This window comes from Tympanuchus pallidicinctus, unplaced genomic scaffold, assembly GCF_026119805.1.
Source record: "Tympanuchus pallidicinctus isolate F22 unplaced genomic scaffold, pur_lepc_1.0 scaffold29, whole genome shotgun sequence".
NCBI classification, from domain to species: Eukaryota; Metazoa; Chordata; class Aves; order Galliformes; family Phasianidae; genus Tympanuchus; species Tympanuchus pallidicinctus.
The window spans coordinates 1,341,672-1,363,379 of NW_026294746.1; the positions used below are offsets into that span (position 1 = coordinate 1,341,672).

General features: G+C 43.1%; 2 protein-coding genes and 1 long non-coding RNA gene across 3 annotated transcripts in view; 1 reads left to right on the top strand and 2 right to left on the bottom strand.

Annotated features, from left to right (window-relative positions):
• The window catches only part of LOC128085125 (uncharacterized), a 52,641-nt gene extending 49,660 nt beyond the window's left edge, over positions 1-2,981 (bottom strand). Inside the window, exon 1 of the long non-coding RNA XR_008208801.1 lies at positions 1,850-2,981. This is a non-coding gene — a long non-coding RNA (uncharacterized LOC128085125). The remainder of the gene's footprint in view (positions 1-1,849) is intronic.
• Positions 2,982-2,996: 15 nt separating this feature from the next.
• Positions 2,997-13,641, top strand: TTC34 (tetratricopeptide repeat domain 34). Its single transcript, XM_052692129.1, has 7 exons — positions 2,997-3,746; positions 4,338-4,563; positions 5,292-5,484; positions 6,846-7,012; positions 8,006-8,276; positions 8,544-8,758; positions 12,367-13,641. The coding sequence occupies exons 1-7, from the start codon at positions 3,010-3,012 to the stop codon at positions 12,886-12,888; spliced, it is 2,331 nt and encodes a 776-aa protein (XP_052548089.1). The 5' UTR covers positions 2,997-3,009; the 3' UTR covers positions 12,889-13,641.
• LOC128085121 (transcription factor HES-5-like) overlaps positions 3,632-21,708 on the bottom strand; it is a 67,269-nt gene continuing 49,192 nt past the window's right edge. Inside the window, exons 4-5 of the transcript XR_008208800.1 lie at positions 4,284-4,524; positions 3,632-3,767 (exon numbers count right to left, since the gene is read on the bottom strand). The gene's annotated coding sequence lies outside the window, so the exon portion shown is untranslated. The remainder of the gene's footprint in view (positions 3,768-4,283; positions 4,525-21,708) is intronic.

Below are 21,708 nucleotides of genomic sequence, written 5' to 3' on the forward strand. Positions count from 1 at the left end.
GAAAGGTTTGGGGTACGTTTGTACCAGACAGCGTTAGGAAGCAGATCTGTCAATAACAAAGTTTAAAACAGCAGATTACAAACAGAGACCTCTAAGACAAAGGAACAGCAGCAGCAGCTGTCATGGGGATACAATGCCAGGAGTGCAGATTTCCTCCACAAGACAATATCCCAACTTTGTTTGACAGCAGTTACCAGCAGACTAATGCTCCTGGCAGACTGCGGCTGTGGAACTAAATATGTATAGGGATGAAATTTCATCGGGCAGCTTAACAGCTTAGTAAATCAGCAGAGAGCTTCTTGACTTCAGTGCTGTGGGCATTCAGTTGCCCAGCCTGTATAATTTAGTACAAGTCATCCTCATTCCCTACCCTATGCTTACTTACACCAGGCTAAATGAGAGCAGACTTTGGTGCCTGCTCTCCAACCAACATACCAAGAGAGAAGAGTGCTTTTCAAGAATGTTACTCAGGAAAATCTACCAAGTTTTTTCCCTGCTTTTGAGTTGTTAATGCCCACCCCATCACACTCCTCCCATCAGAGATGGTTCATTTTCTAAGCAGCATTTTGTGCATTTCTGGTTTCTCACCTGCAGTCCCAGCTGACTGATTTAAAAGCTCTCAGGGGAAGGCTCATTACATGCGCTGCAGGCACTGAGAACCCTTCAAAGAAGTACAAGATTTCTCAGCCAGCTCCCCTTGAAAAGAGTTACTGCAGTGTGTCAGTGCATCTCCTGCTTTGCAAAGCCACTTGTGGTGCCTTTAATCCCTTCCCACTCAGCTCCCTTTAAAAATTAATCACCAGTCAGAGACATCATGAGGAGCTATTGTATTGTACTTAATATTTAACGACTGTGTAGCAAACTTAATATTTAATGAATGTTTAGATAAACACGTCCATGCTTTTTTCCTTCTTCTCTCGCATTTTTTTTAATGATCCTAGAAACAGAGCTTGCCATATCTGCCCCATAGGACAGGCAGCAAATTGGCTGCTGAATCATGAAAACCATGAGGAGCCAGGATCTGTAAGCTGCATTGCCACCTGTACCGAGGGCTTTCACAGCAGCACCCACCCACACTGCTCACACATTGTGCCAGGCCACAGCCCTTCCCGCCAGGAAAGCCCATCATCTTCGAGTTCATACCGATGCTGTTGCTCTCATCCCTTTGGGGGCTGAAGGAAGAAAGCTGACTTCACTCGAGCTTAAGTTTGCTGCATAACACAAATCTGGCTGCATTCATATCACCTGGTACAGCACCTTGAGTAAAGAAAACCATCTCCTCACATTGCTGCCACCTCTCCGGCCAGCCTTGTTCATACGGACGGTACCAGCATCCCTCCACACACATCCTTAACTAAATGGGGACTCAAAGGGAAACAATGAACAGAGGACGCCAGCATCCTCCACGTTCTCTGCATGCAAAATGTGGCACCACAGCCTGCAGTGAAGTCAAATGGCAGTGAGGATTTGTGCAGCCTGGCACAGCTCCTGGCAGAGCCACAACATCCGATCAGCTCCACTCCTTCCACTGGGATTTCTATTTCAGAACAGTTCCTTGTTATGCCCTCGAGTCTTTCCTGCCGATATCACCAGAGGCCTGATGTGACGGCAATGCTAAATTATATCTTGATAGCTAATTAGGGTAATTAAAGTGAAAGTAATCAAATCAAAGTAACGGCCAAACTCTTAATAAAATGTCAAAAAATCTCTATTAATCACAAAGGGTTTTTTTTCCCCCACGTGAACGTCTGAACGAGGCTGATGGCCCGGGCTGCCCGGCCCGCCCCGCTGCCGCCGTGTTTGCGGTCTCCAGGCAACGCCTCCCAGCCCCGCCGCCCCGCCGCCTCACCTCGCCTCGGGAGCCGCGGGCCGCTCCGCCGAACGCCGCTGCCAGGTACTTGTGGGGGTGAGAGGGAGGGCGAGACCCCCGGCGCCCCGCGAGGAGCCCTGCGCTGCTCTCGGCCTCATCCTTCCTGCTCACTCGTGCTGCAGTCGCGCGGATGTGGGCTGTTAACCTGGGCTGTGTGTTTCTTCTCGTGGCTTTGCTCCCCGCTGGAACGTCCGGTTCGTCCCGGGGCTTTGGCTCGTCCATAGGGAAGCTGCGTGCCCCAAATGCGGAGAAACTGTGCTCAGCGGCCCCTCGTGCCGATTTTGTTTTACAGGCTGATATAGATGCTCCTGTGACGCTCCTCGGTGAGGATACAGGTGCTGGCAATGTCACCTCAGGGGCTCGCTGCGCTGCTCTGCAGAGAAGGGGATCAGCACCTCGCCCAGCAGGAGCTGCCCGCAGCCACGGCTTTCTACGTGGCCGCCTTCAGCTGCAGCGCTCCCACAGCCCTGCAGAAAGTGAACTCCTTGGAGAACGGGCTCTGGGAGAGAGTGATTGCCACCTTGGAGATGTGGTGCAGGGGCAAGAGCCAGATTCCCAAGATCCAGAGCAAGAAGGTGTCCATCGCGTCGCTCAGAGTGGAAGTAGCTGCTGTCTTTCTCTCCACCCTAAGTCCTGACAACGTGCTGTCCTCGATATATAAAATGGAGGCCCTGCTCAGGCAGGGTTGCTCAGAGGAGGTGGTGAGCAAATGCAATGTTCTGCTCAAGGCTCATCCGAAGTATTCAGTAGAACTGCTGCTGCTCAGGGCGTTGGCATGGGTGCTGTCGGGGACACAGATTAGAAAGGGAGTTGCAGACTACATCCAAGTGTTTGTGAGGCATCAGGCTGAGGCAGTGGCCTATGTGTGTACCAGGCAAAAGGAACATCTGCCACAGATCATCCAGGCCTTCTCTAATTTTCTCTCAACGTATCAGAAAGAAAGCCCAGATGGCAGTTCCTTGGACCACTGGCTGGGCAACTGCTACGCCTTCTTGTCTGCAGTGGCACCAGGTGATGTCTGGGTTTGCAGAGCGCAGGCAGCTTACCTCTTTAAGAAAAGCAAATTTGAGGAGTGTGTGGCAGTTTGTAGCAAGGCCCTCAAGGGACTGTCAGTAGACAATAGTCTCAGAGATGAGAAAATGCTGGGTCTGCTCTTGGAACGGGCTGCTGCATATTTTTTCTTGGGTGGCCGGACGCAGGAAATGATGCAGGATTTAGCAGAAGCCTTTGCAGCAACCCCTGACCTGGCAATGAAGCACTTTGAAGAGCTGTTCTCACCACCTGACACTGAGAAGATAGAAGAACAGGCTAGAACTGTCCTGGAAGTGAAGTTTGCAGCATACAGGGAGGCTGTGCGTGCTCGGACAGAACTCAGAAGCAATCGTTGTACTGAACTGCTCCCTGCTGTAATCCAAACAGTGCTTTTCCTCCTGCGTATCTCCCCGGGGTCCAAACGTGAGCTCAGAGTCCGGCTGGCAGACTGCCATCTCCTGCATGGACACATCAGAGGTGCCTTGGAAATCTGTGACCAGCTCCTGGCAGCAGAGCAGAAAACTTATCACAATACTCTGCTAGCACTGCGAGGATTCTGTGCCCTCCATTCTCATGATCATCAGCAAGCCCTGCAGGACTTTCAAAAGGTCATTGAGCATGATTCCCCTCATCCTAACAGCTGTATTAAAGCCTTATGTGGGCGTGGACTTATCCGGATTTCTGGTGGCAGCCATTACTTGACAGCCCTGGATTACATCACAGCTTGCCAGTTAAAGCTAGAAGAAACCATCTTCACCATCAAGGCCTATGTGCCGTGGAACCAAAGAGGATTGCTGCTAAAGGTTCTCCAGGAAGAGGGACAGAAGATGCTCCAGATGAAGAGGTACCCAGGAGGCAGTTCAGCCTGTAGACAGAAAAACAAACACAGCTGAACTTGGGTAGCAGGGAGTGCATTTTTGTTACACATTTCACAGCCAGTGCTCAGGGCTGTAACTGAAGCACAGAAGAACATGCCAACTCAGTGTTGCACTTGGTAGATCAGGACATAAACACAGGCCCTCTCAGACACAGGTCACTGCTTCAGGAACCCATTAACACAGTTCTTTTGAGTCCATGCAAATTTTAGCACATGGTTCTTCAGTAGAAACAACACTTTATTTTTTCCCACTATCACTGTTACATTTTGTTTTCCCATTGTGGTATCACCGCAACCACAGGTATGAAGCACATGTTGTTAACCTTCCTTTAGACCCACAGCTGCTTAGGAACATGTTTTCATAAAGGATAATGATTATAGAATTAAGTGACAGAGATTTCTGTGGTGCTAGCTATGGCAGAACACATCATCCATTTGATACTGACTTATATCTCAGCTTGCAGATGAGACGCAGGGGTTCCATTATTATTATTAGCATTTTACCTGAAAGTTGTCTTTTTTCTTTTTTTTTTTTCTTTCTTCTTTTTTTTTCTACAGGGATGCCCTCGGGGTTTACCAGCTGGCTTCTCTCCTGATGGAACTGGACCCTTCTGATGAGGCATCACGGATCCTTTGTGCCGATGCTCTGTACCAGATGGGCTGGGTAGAAGAAGCTCACAAGCTGCTCTCATTAGCACTCTCCACAAATCCACAAAGATCTCCCGTCCTGGCCAGACTCGCACTGCTGCAATTAAAGAAAGGTTTCATGTATGATGGCAATCAGGTAGGGAGCACCTGGCTGCAACTCAGCAATGATGGTATGGTGAATGTGGCTAGCAAGTTTTGCTTTAAACCATGGAAGAGATGCCCACAGGTTGATTCTCCAATCATTCCTAAGTTGAATTACCAGGTCCCACCATCAGAGGGAACTATTGCATTTTTTAAAATCCCATATAGACTTTCAGCTACAATGTTCTCAGGTTTTGTTGCCATCAATTTCTGTGAAAAAATATACTAAATAAAATATAATTTGCTGCCTTTGAAAGAAAACTATTAATGACTGACATGACTTTACTAGAGTCAGTAAGTAGCCCTTGGAAGCTGGATTCCTCTCTGCAGCTTTCTGCTGCAACTTCTAGATGGAATGAATATATGTCACCAAAAATTTCTCTTTAAGATGTTTCTGTGCCACCTGCTTGTCTGCTGATTCTGCTCAAAGTAACTGATGCAAGAGTAGTGCACCCACTAAGATGACTGCCACAGCTACAGAGGTGATAAGAAAAGATAAGAGATGTGCTTTTTTCCCAGCATGCTGTTACTCTAGGGCCAGCTGAGGAGGTAGGTAGAGAAGATTCATGGTCTCTGGGTGGACCGTGGCTGGCACAACATGAGAAGCACTGAGAGAGAGCAGGCTTGTCTCACTAGACAGTAATATTTCCAGCTTTAGCAGTTCTTTACTTCATTTATCTTTCCATGCTTGTCTCTCCTATCTTTTTCTCTCACACTGTTAAGCTGCTAAAGAAAGTGATCAAAATTGGGGATACCTCCTGCCTCCTGCCAATCATGGACATTTTCAAGGATGAAGACAGGAAGCTGATGCAAACTCACTGCCGTTCCAGGGCACTGAGCATCCTGAAGAACAAACGGGAAGATGCTGACATAAAAGAGGCCATTGCCTATCTTTCTTTTGCCATCATTGCTTCAGGTAAGATTATAAAGATATGGATAGGAGATTTACCTCTGTGGGAAATCAGATCAGTGGGTGATTGATTTTCAATGAGTAACTGCACAGAGGTAACTGAAGTGAGCCAGAAAGCTGGTAATGTGAAGAGAAATTTGGGATCCTGTTATCTAAAAATGTACTTTTCCTCGAAAATTGCAAGTAAGCAAATTGAAAGGGCTACTGAAAAAGGTTCAGCTTTCACTATTTTCAACTGGCAGCTTCAAGGCAGAAGGGTCCTGAGTTAGCCTTTGTTACATCAGCTAATACTCTGCAAACCTTCCTACCAATAGCATTTACTTGGGACCTCCCATTCCTCATAATGAACATCATGTAAATATAATCACTGAAGCAAGTAACCTGCCTTCCAGTTCCAACGTACCTGTGACTGTGTGCTTCCAATGCAAAAGAATAAATGCACCCACTTACATGGATCATTATCCCAGCTTTTCCTCAAGAGAGTCATGAGGCTGATATGGAAATGCTTCTGGCACATTCCAGGCAAAACCATGTTTGTATGGAAATCTGCTTTTCACCCAGAGAAAATGTTATGACAGTAGCATTGAGAAGAAGAGAGAGTGGTTTATGAAAATGGAAAACTGTTAATTGCTTTGATATGGTTCCATTTCACAGCCTGTACATTCCAGCTTATCAACCCCCCACCTGGTAGAGCAGATGCTTGTTAAGAAATAGACATTGTCTTTATGGGAGCCAATTGATAGGGCTCCAGACAGATAATAACTTTTGGTACAGAAGTTTTGGAGCATATCAGGAGAGAGAAAAAGCCTCATTACTGTAAAATAATTGCTAGGGGTCTGTCTGCTGGCTCATCTCTGCAGGCAGCTGTGCAAGATGCTGCATTTGCCCAATAAAATATATTTACAGTGGCACTGATAATTTATAATCCAGTATTGGGATGACACAGTTATTGACTGCAACTCTAGGCAAATTAAGATCCTGATCAAAATTGGCTTGAAAGGAAGGGCTGTATGGACAGGGGAAGGATTTATGCTCTGCACACAGTGGATGAATGGACCATACTTTTCATCGCTGACTGTATTTTTCATTTGGGCAGCATGTATTTTAAAGCAGAAACAAAGAATTTTAGTATCACAAATTCCAGTGCACATTAATGTGGCAGTCAATTAGACAGTCCCATCTGGATTGCTGTCTTAGCCAAAACAACCCGTACTTTCCACAGCATATAAATCTACCACATCATTTTCACTTTGAAGCCTTTTGGTGGAGCTCAGTCATCTGCACACAGTGGAACTTTACTGCACCCTACTTTAGATCAGTAGGCTTGAGATCTTTAAAGTAAGCATGACTGCATTTCTCTCTTCCAGGTGGCTATGCTGAAGATTGCCTCCTCATCAGGGCTCAATGCTACGGGCACCTCGGTCAGAAGAAAACTGCTATTTTTGATTTTAATGCCGTCTTAAAAGAGGACCCTGGCAATGTGCATGCTCTCAGTGGGCGAGGATTAATTTACCTTGCTCTAAAGCAGCAAAAGGTATCACTATTAATTTGCTGGTCAATTTTCTGGTAGTGTAACGTTAGCACAAAATACCCAGTCTTTGCCATGGACTCACTGAAGGGAAGAGTTTCTCAAAGAATTTGCCTGGTGACGGCTCTGCTTTTGGCTGTTTGTGTAATCAGCCCACTTGACATAACTGAGTTGCTTTCCCAAATCTAGAGAGAAGGAGACTAAACCTCAGTCCTACCATATTCACCATCACTACAATACGTTCAATACGTTGTTCTGCAATGCTGCAAACTTTCCCTTGTATCTGAGCTCACATTTTCGTGTCGCACTTTTGTGTCAGATGAGATGTAGCATCTCGAGCTGATGTGACTGGGTTGAATTTATTCACTCCGTATTTTAGGTTGGCAGCTGTTCTGTAAAGTGTGAGATAGTTTATGACCAAGAAAGGTTTATCACAGTCAGATGCGAACCAATGGGCAAAACTCATCTTTGTGTAAAATGGTCTGAACAGTACATTTACATTGCTCGTGGCTGCAAGGAAAGTCTGAGACAGTGTTATCACTGTGTAAAATGATGAATTTTAATTGCTGCTTGGAACTGTCTGACTGCAAAAACAACTGCTGTCTGGACTTCAGCACAATCATCAATCTTCATTCCCCTAACACAAGCTAGATGGAAAGTCTGGGGAATGCAATGATGCCAGATCTGATTCTCCTTGCCAGAGTGGAACAATTAACAATTCTGTTCTTAGAACTTTTGCACCTCCTATCATTTATGTGTCTGTATTCACCTAAGGACAGAGGGAAGTGGAGGGAGAGAAATGTGCCCTCCCTTATCCAATCAATGCACACCTGCCTGCCAGTTTGCTTTTTGAGATAGCAGAAATTTGCAGTAATGAACGGGTTTTATTGGTTGTTTTGCATGCTTAAATGCAGCTGAGAACTGGAAATATTAGAAAAAAAATACATACCAATATGTAGGTATTGTTACCACTTCATTTTTGGTCTCATTTCTACATAGGAGGCAGTGCAAGATTTGATCTTGGCGCTGAAGGCAGAGGCAGGAATGGTAATCCCAGCAATCCTGTCTCTAAAGCACGAAGCCCAGGAGTTGGTCGCTCAGTGGCTCCTTCAGCACAGCAGAACTGTGTTAGCTGAGCTTGTTGCTACCAAAGACTTTTCAAAGGAAGAAAGAACCCTCAGAGACCTTCTTGTGATTGCAGGAGCACTAATAAAAATTCGCAAGGAAGCACAGTATCACACCTTCTATACGGATGTTTTGATTGCAAATGGTGAGTACCAGTTCTTTTGCACAGCTAGTCATAACAAGTGAACAGATGATTCAAAAATTGATAAAAAGTAAATGTTATGTAGCAACAGTACAAGATGTCTGTTGTATGGTAGTTTTCAAGAGAAGCTTGCAAAAGTTTTGGGGGAGGATGTGCAGTAATTAATGCTCCTAGGTATGAACCGTGCACAGTGTGCTTTAGTAAGTTTTATTGATGTTGCTTTCTCCACATGAAGTGGGTTATATAGCCTGTACTGGTGTTAACCAACAGGAAGGTATGAAGAGGCCCTTGTTCACCTTCAGGAGGCATTTGGGCACTCCTTTGCTGATGAGGTTGCTAGTGCAAGACTGGCTGTGTTGCAGCTGAAGAAGAGGAACGTGGCAGCGGCAGCTCACTCATTCAGCATCCTAGCTAAGAAAGATGAAAGGGAGCTGGAGTTCCTCCTGAACTTTGTAGATGCTAAGCAACAGCAGCATCTCTCTCAGGTACAATCCTTTTTTGATGGCCACATCTGTAGATTCAGGGGGAAAATAAATGGGAAGAAAAATCAGGAGATTGGAGATGTTTGTGGTGTTGTCCTGAACAGAAGTATGCAGGAAGACATCATCATCAGAAGAATGAGAAATAAAGTGGGTTCTTCCTCCATCCTTCAACTCCAGCCAATCTGAGATTAGAGACTTTGGATTCAATTTCTTTCATTGCTTCAGTCTCTAATAATTCATGCCATGTGGGGAATTTATTGTTGGGCTCTCTAGCATACAACCTGTTTATTCCCACTGTTAAAATGCAGGGGATGGTGAGGAGGAGCTAGAGATTTAATGAGATCATTGCTCATATTATACTCTCAGTGAGTTATATGGTGCTCAGAGCTGGCTATGGTTTTGTTCATTTTCCTTCTAAAATGAAACGAAAGGTTCTGATTCAATCACATATAATGCTTCAAACCTTTAATGCAATCTTTAGCATTTTAAATATACTCACATTTTTTAAAATGACTAGTCTTTGAGGTTGGAGAGATTTGGTTTTGGTTTTCTTAGCTACAACTGTTTAACATAACAATAACAAATTGTTCTGGTCCCCCTGAGTATGTATTTTTCACTGTTGTTTTAAGTTTCTCTCCCAAATTGCATTCAGCTCTGAGAGAGCATCTCCAGTAACAAGACAGGACAAGGTCGGATTGATGGTGAGGAGCTTTAACATTCACTCATGCATCTGCAATTCTGATTACCCAGAAGCTCTGTGTTCTGAGAATCAGTTTGCTTCCTTTTATTCAATTTGTAGATTGAGTGTGCCCTGGTGAGAACTATATTGTTATGTTTTCTCCCAGGTTATAAAACAAACAACATGCTGATAAACTAAATGCATCTAGAGAGGAGTGCTTTGTATGTATTTTAGCAAAACAGCAGGAGGATATAAGTAAACAAGTATTAATTTACCAGTCCCTAGATATACCCCATTACAGAGAAAAGAGCCCCTCTCTCCTGAATAATGGAGAAAGTTCAGTCTTCTGGGGAAGAGTTTGGAGATTTTAGAGCCAATTTACAATCTTTCACTACATAAAGCTGGTAAAGGTACAATCAAGAATGTGTCTATGAGGGCCCTAAGGAGGAATCTATACATGAAGATAAGTTTTACAGCTAAATTTCCCTTGCTGCCACATCACTCTTACTGTATAGAGGTCTCACAGCTGAGCCCATCCGTGCTGCCTTCTGAGCCAGTGCAGGAGGGATTGTGATGCTATCAGTCTGAAAGAAATGAATTCCTGTAGTTTCAACTGATGGCACAGATGAGTGAATCCTTTAAAGGGGGAGAGGCACTTTATTTATTTCTGCCTCTTTCTTTCAGCTCTGGAACAAAGGCTGGAGCTGAACCCCTTACTGGTGCTTATTTATCACAACAGATTTCTCTGCCACTTCCAAGAATGAAGGTGGCTGGATTGATTTCGAGATTGGAACTCAACGCCTGTGGTGGAAATCAAATAAGATCTATATTTTTTTCATCTATTATCTCAGGTTTTTTTGTGCAAATCAAGTAAACATTTGGGCTCAAGAACCTGGGATCTTTCTCTGTTCTGCAATCTGCAAAGATTTATGGAGCATGATAACTTTTACTGCGGATTAGCCCAGAAATGGTTGGGGTTTTTTGCTGTGTATTTTGTGACAAGTGGACAAATATCTACTTTGCTTAGGTGAGGAAGGAAGCAGTTAATTTACCTGCACAGTATCACAAAGGATCTTTCCGACAGTACTTTCTTCTGCCCACAATGTTATTCCAGTTTGTGTTTGAAAGGAAGGTCTCAGAAAAGTCAGAAAGGCTTTTAGAGAGAATCTGTGTAAAGAAAACCATTTTGGTCTCACTATGCAGTGGCTCCTAACTACACTGCAGAGGGAGGGCGTTCTTTCTGATACCTCCACTTCTCAAATGAGGAGACTGAAATGAAGAGGTCAGGGGTTTACCCAGTCTTTGTCTAGCAGAGCATTGCTTGGGGATTAAAGGTATTCCAGAAATAAATCACCTATCCTGGTGATCATACATACAAACTCATACAATACATACATACAATACGTACTCATGGGGACCAGAACAATTTGTTACTGTTATGTTAAACAGTTGTAGCTATCCTGTTATCCTGGAGTCTGGTCTGGAAAGCTGGAAATAACTCTACGTGAGCTGCACAGGAAAGGGTGGAGCGAGGAAAGCTTCTTGATGTACTACTTTTTTTTTTCATGAAAAACAAAGTAATGACATTCTTTTATTATTTATAGTGCAAAGGGTCCCATGCTAAGGAATCTGTAAACAACTGGGGAAGCCACATGGGAATAGGAATCTCAAAGGTTTCTTAAAATGCAAAAGGTCAGAGGAAGGGAGTTTGCTTGCTCCTAGTGTAGCTTCAGCCCTTCAGTTTCCTATGTCAGAAGTTACATGTGTGGCTGATTGCCAGCTCCTTGCCCAGGGATGTCCAGAACTCACTCCTATAGAAATGATCTCAAAATCTGTATGGTCTGCCCACAACACAGCATTGTTCTTCAGAGCAATGTGATCCAGAACTTTAGAATTTCTAGGAATAAAAGTGTTAACCTGTTTTCCTAACTTGCATTAAACAGCAAGCAGTTCAATCTAAGCAGCAAACAGAGCCAAGACACACAGGCAGACTGGAAGAGGACCTGTGCCATGTCATGTGTGGCTTTTAGAGACTGCTCAAGCATAGCTGCTGAGGCAGTGGCTGAGCTAACTGAATTTTCAGTAGCTACAAGCATCCCAGATGTGTGACATCCCGTGGAATCAGGCTGATGAAAATGTTTATCCTGTGCTTCGCATCTCAGCTTGTTGTTTGGCTCAGCCTTCTGTACGACCAAAGCTGCTGGTGGCAGCCTTGTTTATAACTTAAATACTCTGCTGTAGCATGTTAAAAGCTTTGTTTATTGCCAATAAAGAGAGATAATGAGACATCCATTTGAGGCAAATAGGTCTAATGGAGTTTTTTTTATTGACCTTTATAAGACTAAAAATTATGTGGCTTTCAGCCTTCTCTATTTTCATGTTGTTTTTCCCTTAAGATAAGGGCAGATAGTTCACTAATGGAGATCAACACAGCCACCAGTTGGTTTGTTTCCTGTAGCTTTGGGACACTTATCAGAAGAGACCAATCTTCACTAATTAGTTCATGCAAATGTCTGTGGGGCTGACACTATCGACCAGAACACTCCATTTCCTTACCTGTTGGAAAAGATGGCAGAAATGTGCTTTCATGAACAGAATGCTGCCTAGTTTTAGTTAGCTCCATTCTGTTTTCAGTTCACATACCATTTCTTAAGGACGTAAACAACTTCAGAGGCAATGTTCTGAGCAGGTTTTAGCAGCACATGCAGAAACAAGGGATCTGGTTCAGCAACCCTTGAGATAACAGCAAGTGTCCGTTGCCTGATTGGTTTTTATATCTGCCAATTGTACATTTCTCCAACTAGATGCAATTTCAGCAGTTGAAAAAGTTGAAAGACGTTTCCTAGGTTACCATATGTGTGGCCAGGCTGGATTGGTTAATTTACTTCCCCGCTACTGCTCTTCTAATATTAACTAACTTTATGTCCTGTAGGTAGCAGCCCAAGAAGGAAATGTTCTGATTAAAGGCTGTCATTATAAGAAGGCTCTCGGTTACTTTACCCTGGCTATCTTGACAAGCAAAGATAAACCAAGATACCTCCGACAGAGGGCTGCTTGCTTTATGCACCTCAAAAAATATGACAAAGCTTTAAAAGATATGGAGAAAGTGATCGAGAAGCATGGCTGTAACAGCCTGAGAACACGAGTTCAGGACCACTGCTCAAAAGGACACCTGCTGTTGTCAGTGTCACAGGAAGAGGCAGCAGTCAAACAGTATGTTGAAGCACTGCAATTGGATGAATCCACGGCACTGTGCAGCATCATGAATGGCTCTGGTAGTGAAAACGTAGCAAAAACTTTTCATAAGATTGCACAAAGCAATTTTGAAATGCAGCATTATGAAGAGGCCTGGAAAATCACAGATTATGGCCTTAAAATTGATCAAAATAATCCCGACCTTAAGAAGCTGAAAACAAGACTCAAGCGAGAGGCATCAGGCTGTAGCATACATTAATGTATCTGTGGGGATCTGCCTGTGGCTGACTGTTTTCTTGTTTGTGAGGCTGCAAGAATAAGGCAAGGACAAGATGCTCATGATAATTATGCAGTGGATCACGGCACTGAACGTGGCACAGCAAGACTAGAAGTAAATAATATCAGAGTGAAACAAAACTGACCAACAGAGCTAATAAGAACAAGGCAAATGGCATTATTCAATATTCTTTACAATCACTGGGGAAGAAAGTAAGCTCTGCTTTGTGAGGAATATCTAGCTAACCTGACTAATTAATTGCATACCACATTGGTTCTGGCCACAGTGGAGGAAAACACTCCAATAGCTTGCAGTTTATGAAATGATTGCGTATTTCCTTGCTATTTATTTGATTAGCTTTCACGCACACTGTTGAGCTAAATAGCTTTATTTTGTGAGCCAAAAAGGTCACCTGAAAGTAACATTTGTAATGTGTTTGTAAGTTTGTGAAGCATCCTGTGTTACACCGCTCAGCCACCCCGTCCTGATTGGAACAGGTGCCATTTTCTGATGGAACTGCAATAATCAGCAGCAATATAAGGGAGTGGGGGCAGCACTATAAGGTAAAATGAAGGATGAGATCCAAGAGAGATGAAACATCCAACCTAGCACTCTGTTTTCTGGGGGACAGAGGCAGCTATGCTACAGGTAAGAATGGGTTTCTTTCTCTTTCAAAGCCAAGAAAAGTTACTCTGGTTCTAATCCTGGTGACATTGATGAGCACTTCTTGCTCCTAATTGACATCAAAATGCTATAGGAAGGTTTCTAAGGTTGGAATCAAAAAGAGCAGACAATAGACCACTGGATTAACAGCCTCTCTGCTGAGAGAAGCAGTTCCAACTTTCTGAATTTTAGTCTGTAATTCCCAGTCACTGAGATATTCTTAAAAATCCCAGTCTTTACATTATGTATAAATAGGATATTTGGTTTTCTTCCCTTTCCTTTTACACCCAAAACTTTTCATGCTTCTTTTGTTAAGGAAAACAGAACTGGGGAACAGCCTTCCTCAGATCACCTGGTGGTCATGGAAAGAACAGGGAGGATGATGCAGTTCTTAATATTCCATCCAGTGGCCCAAGTGAGGAAGTTTGGGGTTTTTCTTTGGCATGCTCTATTCTGTCACTTCGAACAGTCTGCATTCAGTGCCCCTGTAGCATTTTTTTCTTTAAAGACAGGGGCCAAATTCAGCCCTGAAAGATTGCTATAGAGTTGCACGGTGGAAGAAATTGTTTTCAGCCTGAATAGCCTAAAACTGCTATTTCTTCAAGCACCAGGAAGGCATATCACTTCTTATCTGTTAGTCATGGTCTAGATTAATGGCTGCTTCTCTCTGCAGATCCAAACTGTTCTCATCAGCATTTTTATTTGTTTCTTTTATCTTCTTTGTCCTCTTTCTGCGCACATTAAACTACTGTGATCAAAGTCCTTATCTCTGTCTGTGCCCAAGCTTCTGATTTGTTCTTTATTTCTCCATTGTGGGCTTGCTCTTCCAACTAATTTCTTGGAATATCAAATAGATCTTTCTGATTAGTCACAGTGAGAGGGGTTTGATTAGCAGCATCATTGCATTATGCATGCCTAGCACAATTTCACACTCAACACAACCCATTCTGACACTCATTTCCTGGACTCCTGGGGAGCAGGCAGGATTAAAGGTGACCTATTTCTTTCAGCTATTGCCCAGTCCTTGCACCTAATGGCCAGAAGCATGCCATGCCACATGTTCACACATCTCCACCATTCTACTGTTACACTTTGCCAGGAGACATTATCTTTCAAAAAAAAAAAACACACCACAGTTTTAGGGAAGGAGTCCTTCCTTCCAGAGTGCCCAGCATTTGTTATTATCCAGCCACCATTGCTGGCTTTTGATATAACTCTGAGGCTAATTGTGATTCTTCACTCAGTGCTAATGAGTCCATGAAGACTGCCTGAGATGTCTTAATAGCATCACTGCTCTTGAATCTGGCTCTGGTCAGTCTGCTGCTCTGTTAAACAAGCTATCACAGCAGTCATCAGAAGCATTGCTCTTGCTAGGGAGCTGGGTTTGGCTGCCTTCCTTTTAGCCCCGTCTCCCCTGCCAGCAATAGCTATGCACCAGAAATCCATCAGTATTTATCTACAAACATCTCCCTCCCACTCCATGCTGGTAAGCCTCATTGTTATCTATTGCCTTTACCCATAGCAGGGCCTGGGGCCACTCAGCTGAATCACAACTGTTTCATTACATACATGCCATTTCTAACAGGATATTGTTTCCAATTCCAGACTGAAGAAACTGGACAGAAGCAGCTATCCAATGATCACTGCTGTGTGTTTCTTTAAAGTGAAGCTGGAATTTTTCAAGATTACAGAACTGTTTCCAACCGCTTTGAGATCTGTCACTTATTCCATGCGTGCAGCTGATGGCTGAAGTTGGCTATAAAGAAATTCCCTTGTAACATCTGCTTGTTGGAAGTCTCCTGTGCAGCATGCTTCAGGACATCATTACGGTATGCTGGTGCTCCTGGTAATGAACAGTGAAAGCTCTGAAAACATGACTGTGTTTCTACACGAATGATGGTTTGCCATCACTGGCTTTATAAATATTCCACATTTTTAATAGAAATATAAAAGGAATATCAGATGAGAGAATATTTGTCACACTGTTATGCAAGCTTCCTGACTTTGCGTGCTGCACTCCAGCAGGCAGGGAACAGTTTAGAAATAATGGAAGATTGGTTGCTGTTAAATATTCAAATGGAAACTTTTCTCAGAGCTCAGGCAGAGCTAAACAAAACTTTCCTGACTATAAAATATTTTTTTCTTTGAACTCATATTATACTCATTATTTCTGTAATTTCAGTCACTGATGTGCTCCCAGGTACTGGGAGAATCTAAACCCACGAATGATGGATCACGTGTATCTTTGTACCTCTATTGCCTGGGAAGTCATCTTCCTGACTTGCAGTGTAATCCGCCGAGCTTCCAGGACTTGCAGCGTGGTGGAAATGTGGCTCTGGCTCACAGCCACACAAACCCAGTAACTTTAATGAGTTCCTGTGTTTATAAGTAAGGACAGTCCACTTGACTTGCAGAGGCAGATGTTCCACTTTAATGACAGCTAATCTAAAAGCCATTCCTTTTACTATCATTTCTCTGTGGAAGATTAACTGTGTTATCGTTGTACTGCTTTTGCTTCGAGCAATTTCCAATTTGCCAAGCTCTGAGGACTCACTGTCATCATTAATTTAATGGCTTACATGAAATTATCCCTGGCATTGTAATGCTGCCTGCCTTTGGTGTCTTGGCTTTCAGTCATATGTCAGCTCAACTAGTGCATGTCAGAATCTGTTGTTTCCATCAGCTGTTTCTTAATGACCCCTTAGGGAAGGCAGCTCGTTACTTAGAAGGCACAGTGCTCTGGAGCTGTGGGCTTCAAGATGCTCCTCCTCTATTCTCCTGCACCTGATGTGGCTTCCAGCCACAAGTGCTTCGTATTCTGTAGGATGCCAATGGGAAGGTGCATCTCTGCCACTCCGGGAACAGGACCAGAGGTTTAAGTGGTCACTGAGATGCCCGGAGGGTAGAAGACAGATGCAGGGTGGCATCACTGTCTGTGGCATCCAACAGTTGAGAAGAGGTGAGGACAGGCCAAGTCTACCTTGCCAAACTAGCAGTGAATCTAAGTGTCTCACCATTCAACGCAGTCATTTTTGTTTTTATATGTTCCCTGCGTGGTTCCAAGAAAATCAAGAGTTAGAAAGAATGAACTGACATAAGAATTTCCCCACAGATTGGAAAGGAAATTAAGAACAGTATCTGATAACAAGTTTACGTGTTTTATTCCTGAACTGCCTCACAGTAAATGAAAAAATTTAGCCGTAAAGCCAGAGGGGGAGTAGGAGTGAGCAGGAAGCAGGAGAATGATAAGGATTCCATTCCATTCCTGTTCTGCCTTTTGTTATGCCCCTCAGTTGTACTTCCATCTCCAGGTCAGCACTGAGTATTCCTGATCCCAGGGAGCACAGCAGGCAGTGCCACCCAGCACGGTGTGCAGGGCCCTGAGCTCACAAGGGAGCCACATCTTTAGCTCCAGATCAGTAGTGGATGAAATGAGAAGCAGACTGATTATTATCTTCTCGCTTAAAATGACCATTTTATGGAGCATCTTGATTGCTTAGAAACCTCAGATGTCATATTATAAGACATTCAAACCCTGGTAATACACTCAGTATATTCTCTAAAAATCGCGTTAAAATATTACAGTACTGAGAACATCTGTGTGCTGGTAACAGTGGAGTTCCTTTAATACAGTTTGAACAACAGAAACATTTGTACTTCACCATTTGCTTTCTTTCTTTTGCAACTTGGCCAACAATATTTTTGTAGTGCTGTTTCTTTTCTGCTCATGCATTCTGGGCAATAAAACCTATTTACTGAAGAAAACAGGTAATTAGCCATCTACATAAATTACCCTCTGTCTACATCATTAATGTGTTTGGATGTTTTAATTGATTGCCTTCTCAACTGTTTTGGATAGCTAAAATGCCAGCTAATGTGATCCAATTAAGTGTGCTAATAAACCTGACTGATGAACTGCAATATAAAACACACATTAAGTAGGGATGTAGAAGGAAATGCCGTAGAACTGACAGTTTAGAATAGACTGTGTCATTTTGGAAAGACTCAAACCACTTCCCAGCAAGGAAACTTCAATCTGACTCTAACTTTTAATGGGCTGCATCCAAAACCTGATTCCACACTCCTTTTAAGCACGTGCTTAAGTCTGTTCCTACCTACAAAATGTGACTCAGGTTCCCCCAGGAGCTTCCCCTAGAATTGCCTTCCCCTTCCATCACATTCTGCTAAGAAACTGTTCTGTTTCTGCACTGACTTCTGTTCTCAGCCAGCTGAGTACCCCCTGTATCAGTAAGATTTCTGAAGTTGATTGTGTTGCTGTTCTCTGTGATGTATTACACACAAACAGCAGTGCACGTAAGACTTCACCAGTGAAGGCTCTGACCTTACAAATGCTGAACCATTCGCACTTCCAGAGATCCTCACACGAGAAATACGATGTATGCTCAGTGCCCTGGAGGCAACGCATCTAAAGATGGCACAGCATCTTTATGACAGCTCTACAGTTCTTATTCTAGGCTCAGAGATTATAGATTTAATGGACTAATTTGTGTGAAATTCTTTGCTCTGTTTTTTGCCACATGTCAGACAAGACACAATGGCTCCTCTGGCATCAGCAGCTATTAATCTAATCTTGATTTTTGATTCTTTATGTGATTGTTCCATCTGTATAATGGGGATAATACTTTATTTTCAGATACTTGTCTATATCTCTTAATTCTGGGTACGAAATACTTCGAAGATGACATGCTATTGCAGAAGAGCAATAGATTCTCAGCAAGCCCATTCCCCAGTCAGTGATGCTAGCTGAGATCAGCCCTGTGTTCTCTCTGATGTTGCACACCTCCTTGCCTATTCGCACAGCTCTCTGGCACCAGTAAATTCAGAGCCTCAGCCCTCAGTGGGAACAAGAAGGCATCCAGGGCACCCCACAGGAACAGATTTTGTGTTTTCTTTGTAGATAATGGCAAGGAAAAGAGTATGAACATTTTGGTACTTTCTTATAGCCGTGACACTGCCTGGGTTTCAGCCCCAGGCTCTTTGCTGTGCAGTACTGTCTGCGTGCTGGCTGTGCCTCCCAGGACCCAAAGGGCAGCTCTCACCACAGAGGTGCAGCTGGAGTGCAGGCCCTTGGCCAGAGGGCAGTCAGGCACCTCTGTGAATGGAGCCAGGGTCCATTCCTGATGTATGGCACCTCCAGCAGTTACTCTGTGAAAGCACTGACCATATCTCTATCCTTTCTGCCGCAGCTCCTGACACTGCCACTGCCACCAAGTGCTCTCTCAGGATGCACGCTCAGGACATCCTCAGCCTTCTGGCTTCACAGCCTACTGGGCCCAGCATGGAGGTGATGTAAAAGTAAAAAGGGGAAATATGCTGCAAGTTAAACACATGCTTACACGTTTTGATAATTCAGGTCCTCAGCCCATGGATAGTACTGGTGAAACTAAGTGCAACGTTTGATCAAAAAGCACCTTTTAGTTTGTCTCTGAAGTGAGATGTAGATGATGTTCAAATTCACATGACTGGTTGCACACACTGATTTTTTAAATTGCTCTGAATATCTTCCTTCATTTGAAAGATACACACAGTACACATCAATGAACGTTACTGCTGACATTTACATCCGTCCTGTATATGGAAATAATTTCAAGTAAAGTAGCTTAAAATCATTTTGTTTGCAATCCATCTTCTCGTGGAGCAAAATAAAGCATATCCCTTAATTCCCACACATAGAATTTTAGAAGGTTGTGTCATTGAAACACAATTGCAGTATTCAGCACTGGAAAATTAGACATTGCCTTGCAGAATAAGTCTTCCTAACACAGATGCTTGAAAATCTCTTGGGAAAGAATAAAAGCATGTCAGATTAAACTGAGAACTTTCCAAAGAATTAATTACTGTAATAGGAGAGACTTTTCTAAATGCTAACAAGCTAAAAATCGTGTTATTCCATTAAGGATAGCAGCGGTACTGTTTGCTGCACAATCTGCTTTCCAGTGTAGATCAAGTAATTTGTAACTCTTTATCTAAGAGTTACAGAGGTAACTCTGTAATTTGTAATCAAGTAACTTGATTAAAAATCAAGTGATTTTTAATATGGTGCAAAGAGTTAATTCTCCCTGGTAAGTCTGCAGGCAGACCTGTGTGTGGGGAATGTACAAGGGAGGAGAGGGAGATGTAGACACAGCACTGGGCAAGAGCAGGACTTCGTGGGGAGAAGCCTTGTTAGGATATCAGTGCTGGTAATGAGAACAAGCGTTTGTTTCTGACTGCTGGAAAACGTGAATGTCTGATTCTATTGCAGAAAGCACAACAACCACCTGCCTCTGGAGCTGAAAAACATTCTCCACAGCACAGAGGTAAGATAACTTCATTTTTATCAGCTGCTCTGTGCAGAGAGCATGCATTCAGAAATGCACTGCAGAAACCACTGCCTGTTATAGCTAATAGCACTAATGTCTGATAATTGGTTGATGGCATTCCAAACATCTTTGTCTTTAGAGGGAGAATGAGGAAGAGTTTTGAAAGAGATTCTAAACTTTGAGATTTTACTGATTCTAATCTGTTTTGGATGTGCATCACCTGGGAGCTTATTTACACTACACACACCTGGCTGTTCAACCAGCTATGAGAAAATATTAATCATTAATTTATATACACACATATACACACTGTTAGTTAACATAAATGCAGTTAGACTTGCTTTCAAAGACAAACTCATCATTCTGAATGCAGTGAGTTACCCTCTGCAGTCTGCATCCCTGCTTCACTAAATCCAAGGGCAGCGATTGTCCTGGAGCCATTCACTGTGCTCATTGCTGGGGATTGGGCTGTTGGCTTTTAATGTCAGACTGCCTCTTGGTAACTGTAACCCAAACATTGAAACCCAAGTGACAACAGAAATTAGCTACAATTACAGACTTGTGGTTCTTTATTATCTTAAGGACAAACACAGAAGTAAGAACAGAGTGTTAAAGCAGTTCTTGGAAGAGTTTTACTCTGCATAGCCCTGCCTCACAAACACTGGGGGAAAACTCCAAACTAAGGAAAAATGGAAAATATTTCACATGGAAGTGATTTCAAGTCTGGTGTTGCACTTTTACCTCAATAGGGGGATAACTACAATTGCTAGATCATACAAGGTGAATAAAAATGACTGAAAGGAAAAAAAATAAGATTTTGTGCCTTAAATACAACCCACTCTTAGCTGGCCTCTTCTGATCGGGTATCTGAGATAGAGATCTGTCAGCAGCAGAATCAGAAAGTGAAATGCAAAGCTGCAATGGAAGGTGGCACATCCGTGTCCTTTGCATATTAACAAGTTCTTTATTGTGTCCCCACTAGAAATAAGGTAGCACCAGTCCTGAGCCTCTTTTTAATTAAATAGAACACAATATCCTGTATTGCTTTGTTTGCTTCTATTGAAAAGGCTCAGAAAGAACTAAGAGAAAAAAAGGGCCACAAGGGAAACACAGGACAAAAAACGAATTAAATTCTTGGGAATGGTACTTGCCTTTGTTGTTTTCTCATTTAGGAGATCAAGTTGCTTTTGTTTTTCTGTGAGAGGCAAAGAAAATACTTTTCTACAGAGAAATTCTTGTTTAATTACTATTGGAAGAAAACTGTCCAGCCAATACATTACTTTTTTTTTTTTTTGCTTGGATGCACATTATTCTTTTTGACAGTAAGTCAGAAACCACTAGATCTGCTGCTTGTTGTAGCTTTCCAGCTGACCAGGTCTTATTTCTAAAGCCAGAGTCAAAACCTATGATCAAGAACTAAAATAACACATTTTCTGCAAGCTTTGAGCACTCTCAGGCAGTCTCATGCCTTCCCATTGACTTGGTTGTACTTGCCTTGAAAAACCATTGTGTGTATACCTAAGACACTTGAAGTATCCGCTGTGTTTGCCAAAGCAGTGCAAATCTGAGTCTTAAGGTGGCAAAACCAGCTTTTCCCTGTAGAAAATGATATTATTAATCAGGCACCTCCTTTATTTCTCTGCAGTAACTGCAAGCTTTTGGATGACTGCTTTGGGTGGTGCTACTGCTCACCCAGCTGCAGGCTTACTGCAGAAAAAGAGTTAACAAAATGATTTAGAATAGGACCTGACAGAACAGGAGAAGCTCACTAATCCATTTCCTCCATTTTTTCACATTCCCTAACCCAAAACAGGCT

Bases quoted from the DNA above. Each gene is read 5' to 3' on its own strand.
- TTC34 (XM_052692129.1), top strand. From the start codon at position 3,010: ATGCTGGGTCTGCTCTTGGAACGGGCTGCTGCATATTTTTTCTTGGGT. The intron at 3,747-4,337 runs GTACCCAGGAGG...TTTTTTCTACAG, and splicing joins AAGATGCTCCAGATGAAGAG to GGATGCCCTCGGGGTTTACC. The intron at 8,277-8,543 runs GTGAGTACCAGT...GTTAACCAACAG, and splicing joins GGATGTTTTGATTGCAAATG to GAAGGTATGAAGAGGCCCTT.